Below are 8,206 nucleotides of genomic sequence, written 5' to 3' on the forward strand. Positions count from 1 at the left end.
TACTGTGCTTCTGAAGTTGTCTTGCTTCAAAAGCAATATTCTTGCTTTTGCCTTGTCTTCAACAAAAACGAACAGCCACAGCAGCAGCACGAGAAGAGCTGAGAGGCAAACGATCATTTGTTTAGCAGCACGATAAGAGCTGAGAAGTAAACTATCGTTCGCTTTCGGCTCGAACTCGATACTTATCAGCAAATGAATTTTGCTTTTGCTTGCATATTGAAAAGCACGAAAGCAGAAGTAAAAGCAATTGATCGGCTTTGGCAGATCGTCAGTTGCTTCTGCTGTCATATTTGAAAAAATACGAATAGCCACACCAGCAACACCAAACATGCTGGGAAGCAAACGATCGTTTGCTTTTCAGCACAAACTCGATGCTTCTCAACAAATGAATTTTGCTGATGTTTGCATGATGAAAACTGTGAAAGCAGAAGCAACGGAGCGGATATGAGCATATTTCCTGTGATACGAAAAAACCAAGTAACTTGTCTTTTGTAAAATGCAGAAAAATCAAGGTTTTTTGTGTAACTAAGTTAGGTTTTTTATATCTTTTTGGTACATTGTTGTATTTCCATTTTACTTTATGCCTGCTAGAAAAAAAGGTTGTTTTTCAAGAATTCGAAAATAGAAAGCAAGATATTTACGTTTATGTATTTAAATTTAATTATTTAAAAAATTTAAAATATCAATAAACAATTAATCTTGTTCCTCATCCGGGTGTTGAAAGAGTGGCACATTGTCTATAGCAGCTTCGAGGAAGTTCGGATTCAGCTTTACTAGCAATATGTTTTCCAACGTTTCCTCACTTAAACGATTCCTGGAGTCCGTTAGTATTAGCTTAAGCATGGAAAATGCACGTTCAATCGTCACCTGTTTTGTGAAAAGACCAAACGTTTTATTGAATTCAATAAAATTTATTTTATTTGTTATATTTAATTATTTTATTTATTTATTTATTCAATAAATAAATTAATTACATTAAATAAACTAAAAGGAACTAATAAAAACTTAAAAAATAAGACTTGTAAAATATATATACACATACATATTATATGTATTAGATTGTGTCAAATAAAACGAATGCGGTAGAAAGTTTTTTTCATTGCAAATTCTTATTTTTGCGAGCGCTAATTGAAAAATGAAGATAGAGGGCTGAAATTTTGCCGACATTATTTTTTTGTAACCGACAACGAAATTATGATATGGGACCGAAAGAAAAAAACATTCGTTTTATTTGACTCAGTCTAATACATACATATATACAGTGGTCGAAGTAATTTTAGCCACACCATATTTTGACAAGTTTAAACACATTATTTTTGTTGTTATTTAATTTTGGTAATTTTTTTTTAAATAGTTCATTCTTTAACAAAACCCGTGTAGATCCAAATTTCAAACATAGTGCAATATTAAAAAAAATTCAACAAACTTTATTAAAAATTTCTAGCTTTTTTAATTGGATTTCCTAGAAAGATACCGTTGATTTTGTTTTTTAATTTTTTTTGTCGAAGATGTTACGGGTTTCTTCCATATAAAAATAAATTTTGTGTATTTTGTTATATGGAAGCAAATGTGACAAAAAAAAATCTAAAACATCTACCGTAATTTTTAGCCATTTGAAACTTGTACTTTGTTCTACTAGAATTCAATGGGCTTCAAAAGTGCATACCCAGAATCTTTCTAAGAAATCTAATTAAAAAGCTAGAAATTTTTAATTAGGTTTGTTGTTTTTTTTAATATGGCACAAAGTTGGAAACATGGATTTACACGGGCTTTGTTAAAGAATGAACTATATTTAAAAAAATAACCTAAATTACAACAACAACAATAATATGTTAAAACTTGTCAAAATATGGTGCGGCTATAATTATTTATTATTATGATATATATACCTGAGTGGGTGGTATTGCAAAGCAGACATTGCTTAACGCGTACATCTCTGGATCAGTAAACTGCTTTTCCTTCCAAAATATTAGAACGTTTGCGTCACTTCTTAGGATTGGTAGCTGCAGATTTTTAATTTTTGTATGTACATCGGTAGCAGTACCAACGTTAGCTTCAATACCTTGCGATAAATATTCGTTTAATAATTCATCTTCAACATCAAAAAATTGGTTGGGTGTTTGATGTGCACTTGAATTCGGAGTTGAATGCGCAATGCCGCCAGGGTTAGTTTCATTAATTCTATCCCATATTGTTTTTAAATATTGTGTTGCTTCCATTTTTTGGTTCGCTGTTAAGGTGTGATGGAACCGAGGATCCAAATACAAACATGAAATAAAACTGTTATTGCGCATTAACATGTTTGTTCTTTTTTCAAAGGACTGCAATATCATATCACCAATTGTTTTAATTAGTGGGTGGTTCGAATCTTTAATAATTTTTTCTGTGCATATTTTGCATTTGAGCCATTGTGCGTAGAAATTACCATAGTGAAGTTGCTCTTCTTGAAATATTTTTATAGCTTTTTGCAATGGACTAAATACGAGGCAATAGCTGTCGATGAATTCCCAAAAGGAGTCGTCAATCTCGAAATTTTCGTCTTGGGTCTAATATTTAACGGACTCAATTTTTGTTAGAACGTCTTTTGCTGCCTTCAAATTTTCTACCATTGTGAAGGTCGAACCCCATCTTGTTGGACAGTCTAGTTGCGGCATCTTCAATTGCTTCAATTCAAAAATATCTCGATATCCGTTTGTTGTTTTTCTCACATATTTTGTCAAATTACGGGATGCTAATAAGTATTTTGTTATAGCTGAGGATTTTGTCACGTCAAGAGCACAAAGTTGCGCAGTATGAGCTGCACAGCGGCAAACTTGAATGTTGCCCAATAACATATCTGGTATTTCCTCCAAAAGTTCAATTTTTTTGAGATATTCATCATTTGTGCAGTCTGCTTCATATTCTTCCGATTCTTCTTCGGAAACAAAAGATAATATTTTAGTTGCTTTGAGCATATTTGCGCCATTATCCGACGTAACTGACACTATCTGTCTTAAATCAATGTCATATTTTTTTAAGATTTTTATAATTTCGGTGGCTAGATTTTTGCTTGTACTCGATCCAGCACCCTTCAATTCTACCATCCCTAAGATGCGTGATTTTATCAGCCCATTACTTATAAATTGAGCGCTAATGCCAAAAATGTTTCGGCATAACCGCGTAGCACTGTCGATTTTTAATGAGATCAATTTTTTTTTTTACTTCAGTGCTTATGTCGTTTCGTACATTGTTTGCAACTAATTGCAACGTTTTCTTGCAGTTGGTCGCATTCAACTATATTTGTTTTCCGTCTGTGGCTTTAAGGCCTTCACAAATGGGTTTCAAAATATTTCTCATATTAGGCGAATTTAATATATTAAAAGGAATAGAATCTTCGGTGACAAGACCAATATATGCGCGGAGGATCTGCTTTTTGTTAATTTCAATTTTAATTTTCTTTTTGCGTATCACTTTTGATATAGAACTCGTCCTTGAAGTTTCGGAAGTTTCGACAGTATTTACATTGTGTAGTTTGATTAAGTGTGCTTTTAGATTTGCAATTCTATTGTTTTTAAGTTTATTTTTACATGTTTTACATGTAGCAAAACCGTCGTTTTCATTATTATCAAAAAACTTCCAAATTTCATTTTGCTTATTTCTCGCCATTGCCGTTAAAACACTAATAGCCACCGATCTATTTGACACACATTCACAAACTGAAGCAATTAAAAAGCAGAATCAATGACAAAAGAAATATGTACATAGCTTAAAACAGTCGACGGCGACAGTTACAATATTTGCCGAAGCGAAAATGATGTGCTGCTTCAACTTCGGAATTCGCCAAAAGTTGCAGTCAGTGAAACTAAAAACTGTCGAGTGCTTTGATTAGCGAAGTGCTTCGCAGTCTTTCAGCGATCAATTTTTGCTTTTTGTTCGACTGCGACTGATGCATGTGAATGCTGACGGCTTGTGAAAGCGGAACTTCTGTTTCTTCGACTGCCACTGTTGACGACTTGCAAAAGCAGAGATATTGCTTTTGCTTTGACTTGAGCTACTGACAAAAAGCATAAGCAAGGCAAAATTAAAATTTTCAAACCGACGGCTGCCGAAGGTGACGCGCATTTTATTAGTAATCGTTTTCGGCGTTTGCTTCAACTGAAGCTGCCGTTATTTCCAGAAGCATAAGCACAAGCAAAAGCAAATGAAATAAAATTTATTGCAGTTTTTTAAACACTGCAGACAAATACGTCCATGGGGAAACCGTCCAGGCATTAATGGAAGCACACCGTCGTAGGGCTCTGGATGTTTTTATTAGGGGGCTAAATGGTGATCTTCCGACTCTGTTACTTATGCAGAAGCCAAAATCCTTACCCGAAGCATATTCCTCATATCTTACCTTCCTAAACGTGGATAGACGAGACGCTATCTACCGCCCTCCACAAGCTTTAAACAGAAGTGGCCGAATGTTCGGCGATGCATATCAACCTTCAGCATCGCGTTATTTTTCGAGGGGCAACAGAGATTTTACCGAGGAATTTCAAAATCCGGCACAAAGCCAATCGGGATACAATAATGGGACACAGGCAAACAGAGGATACACAAGAAGAACCAGAAGGGGGGTTCCTATCCCTCTTACACATGCTCAGGGCAAACTAGGGGCAGCAACCAATCGACACAAAGCTGGCGTAATAACAATATATCAGGAGCCGAAAGAAGAGATACCAATCAATCTTCCCAAACCCGACAGACCTTTAGTCCAAGGTTCCCAAGATACGATGGCTTGAAGAGAGGTTCAACTTCCACGGGACTCTCAAAACAAAGTGGTAGCAAACAGCAAAAGCTATTCCATTTAGTTCCAGGGGACGAAGATGTGGTAGAAAATGCTTCCAACGAATTAAGTAACGAGCAAGTATGCGATCAGGTAAATTTTACAATAGGAGCCTCGTGTCCGGCGTACCATATCTAGAATATGATACGCGGGATCATGGCACTTTAGAGTTTTTAGTGGACACGGGAGCAAATAAAAACTACATCAGCGAACGCATCGCCCAAAACACTAGACCAGTGGATAAACCATTCCATGTCACTTCCGCGGGGGGGGGAATTTTGGTAGACAGGAAAATTTGGGAAATTTTTTTAAGTTTGTATGCAAGGACCTGCCTACTACATTTTTTGTCCTCCCTGGACTCACATCCTTCCATGGAATTATAGGCGATGACACACTTACGGAAATCAAAGCCGTACTAGACAGGGAATTAAACCTCCTTATATTGAAACCTGACATATTGCTCCCCCTTAAGCGAAAGGAAGCACAGAATGTCAATAGTATAGACGCAAGCATCCCTCTCGATCCTTATATCACTGACTCTACAAGAAAGCAACTCAACAGCATATTGAATAGATACGAAAATTTATTTGGTCCAGTTGATCGGTGCCCAGAAATCGCTACCAACGTACAGGCAGAAATAAGGACTAACACAGAAACGCCCATTTACACGAAAAGCTACCCCTACCCCGTCAACATGCGCGGCGAAGTCGAGAGGCAAATTCAAGAACTCCTTTCAGAAGGCATTATTCGTCCTTCGAAAAGCCCATATAACTCTCCCATATGGATTGTCCCAAAAAAATCTGGCTCAGACGGGGAGAAGAAATATCGCATGGTAATCGATTTCAAAAGGCTGAACGCCGTAACCATCCCCGATACATATCCGATTCCAGATATCAACGGCACTATCGCTAGCCTCGGTGATGCCAAATACTTTACCACACTAGATTTAACTTCAGGATTCCACCAAATCCCAATGAAGGAGCGGGACATTCCGAAAACGGCGTTTTCTACTATGAATGGCAAATATGAATTTTTGCGGCTCCCCTTCGGGCTTAAAAATGCACCCTCGATCTTCCAACGGATGATCGATGATGTCCTCAAGGAATTCATAGGTCGCGTTTGTTTCGTGTATATTGACGACATAATAATTTTTAGCAAAGACGAGGCCACCCATTTAAAGGACATCGAAACAATCCTCTCCAGACTCCTAGCCGCAGGGCTCAAAGTTAAACTTCAAAAACCGCAATTTTTGAAAAAAAAGTGTAGAATTCCTGGGCTACATCGTAACCTCGGAAGAAATATTACCTGATCCGAAAAAAATTAATTCAATTAAAAACCTGTTGCCACCTTCAAATTTGAAGGAGCTTAAAAGTTTTCTGGGGCTAACATCCTATTACAGAAAGTTTATCCGCGATTATGCGAAAATCGCGAAACCACTTACCAACCTTACGAGGGGAGAGCATGCGCAAGTCAAAGCAACCCAATCCAAGAAAGTACTAATAACACTAAATAAAGACGCCCTTAAGGCATTCGAGAACCTCAAGGAAGTGTTAACCACTTCAGAGGTCCTAACGTTTCCCAATTTTGAAAAGACGTTTAACTTAACAACCGATGCCTCTGACTATGCAATTGGCGCAGTACTGTCTCAAGACTACGACGGTAAAGAACACCCAATAGCGTTTATCTCGAGAAGTCTTACGACCACAGAGGAAGGCTATGCGACGAATGAAAAGGAGATGCTCGCCATAGTCTGGGCGTTAGATAACCTTCGAAATTATTTATATGGTGCAAGAAAAATACGCATATTTACGGATCACCAACCGTTAACTTTCTCCCTTAGCAATAGGAATTACAACGCTAAGCTTAAACGTCGGAAATCCCGAATCGAGGAGTACAATTATGAGCTTGTCTACAAACCTGGGAAGTCAAACGTCGTGGCCGATGCCCTTTCTCGGCTCAAAACACAAGTAAATCAATTGATGGATTCTATCCTCCCTGCATCCGAGGTCGCTAGCCAAGCTGCAACTATGGGATCAGATCCCGATGCTGCAAGTGTGGGCGAATCTACGTGCGATACGGCTCATAGCGCGGATCAAGATAATACAGATTTAATTCCATTCGTCGAGGCACCACTAAACGTCTTCAGGAATCAAATAATATTTGGAAGAGGGCTTCAAATCTACGAAGAACCACATCCTGGACATTCACGCCACTACGTAGGGATAGAAAATGCTTCTCAAGAAGAACTCACCACAATATTAAAGGAAAAACTAAACCCAAATGTAGTAAATGGTATCAAAATTCAAGAAAATTTATTGGGTTTACTTGAAAAGGTGTATTTAGAACATTTCACCAACTATAAAATTCGTATAGCGCAGACGGTCGTTAAGGACTTGGCAAATCCAGATGCAGTATGCGAGGTAATAATGAAGGAGCACAAAAGAGCTCACCGCAATGCTAGCGAGAATAGAAAACAGATTTTAGAGCAGTACTACTTCCCGAAAATGAGCAGCCAGATTAGGAAATATGTGCTGGCTTGTGAGACCTGCAAGCTTAGTAAGTACGATAGGCATCCTAATAAGCCAGAATTACAAGTTACACCAATCCCTTCACGACCATGTGAGATCCTTCATATAGATATTTTTGAGATTCAAGGAGAGAAATTTTTAAGTTCTATTGATAAGTTTTCGAAATTTGCAAAGCTTTTCCATATTAAAAACAAAGGAACCCTGCACCTTAAACAAAAAATAGTGAAACTTCTCCACTATTTTACAACCCCAAAAATTTTAGTTACGGACAACGAACGTGGATTTATTACCCCAGTAATACGGAATCTATTAGAATCTTTAGGAATTCAGCTTTACCGCACTCCTTCTCAGAGGAGCGAGGTAAATGGCGAAATTGAGAGATTCCACTCTACACTATTAGACATTTATAGATGCCTAAAGGCGGAAAACACGGATCTCATGACCAAAGAACTCGTTAGTATAGCCGTAGATCGTTATAATAATTCAGTTCACTCGGTCACAACCAAGAAACCATCCGAAATATTCTTCAATCGCTCAGAAGCCTCTAACTACGAAGAACTCCTTGATAAGAGCAGAAAGATGAATAGGTTTATTAGAACACTCTTAAAAGAAAAACAAATAGCACAAATAAAAAGACACAATAAGAAAAGGACTCTACCAAAACATTATAAGGAAAACGACGTTATATACGTCAAAGACAAGCAAATTAAAGGAAAACAGAGACCCCTCTATAAAAAATAAATAGTCAGCAAGGATAATAAGGTCTCTGTTACCACACTTAGTGGGAAAAAAATTCATAAGATACACATTAAAAACGTGAAACAAAAAAAAACAGCCTACTCCCACGTAGGGCAACAAACAAACAAAAAAG

General features: G+C 37.3%; 1 protein-coding gene across 1 annotated transcript; it reads right to left on the reverse strand.

The window, feature by feature from the left end:
- Positions 1 to 693: 693 nt before the first annotated feature.
- Positions 694 to 3,083, reverse strand: LOC118745415. The gene is made up of 3 exons (XM_036478867.1): positions 2,814 to 3,083; positions 1,890 to 2,546; positions 694 to 867 (listed from the first exon to the last, which is right to left on the reverse strand). Exons 1-3 carry the CDS (start codon positions 3,081 to 3,083, stop codon positions 694 to 696), a joined length of 1,101 nt encoding a protein of 366 aa, XP_036334760.1.
- Positions 3,084 to 8,206: the final 5,123 nt, after the last annotated feature.

This window comes from Rhagoletis pomonella, unplaced genomic scaffold (assembly GCF_013731165.1).
Source record: "Rhagoletis pomonella isolate Grant_MI unplaced genomic scaffold, Rhpom_1.0 Rhpom_scaffold_00009, whole genome shotgun sequence".
Taxonomy (NCBI): Eukaryota; Metazoa; Arthropoda; class Insecta; order Diptera; family Tephritidae; genus Rhagoletis; species Rhagoletis pomonella.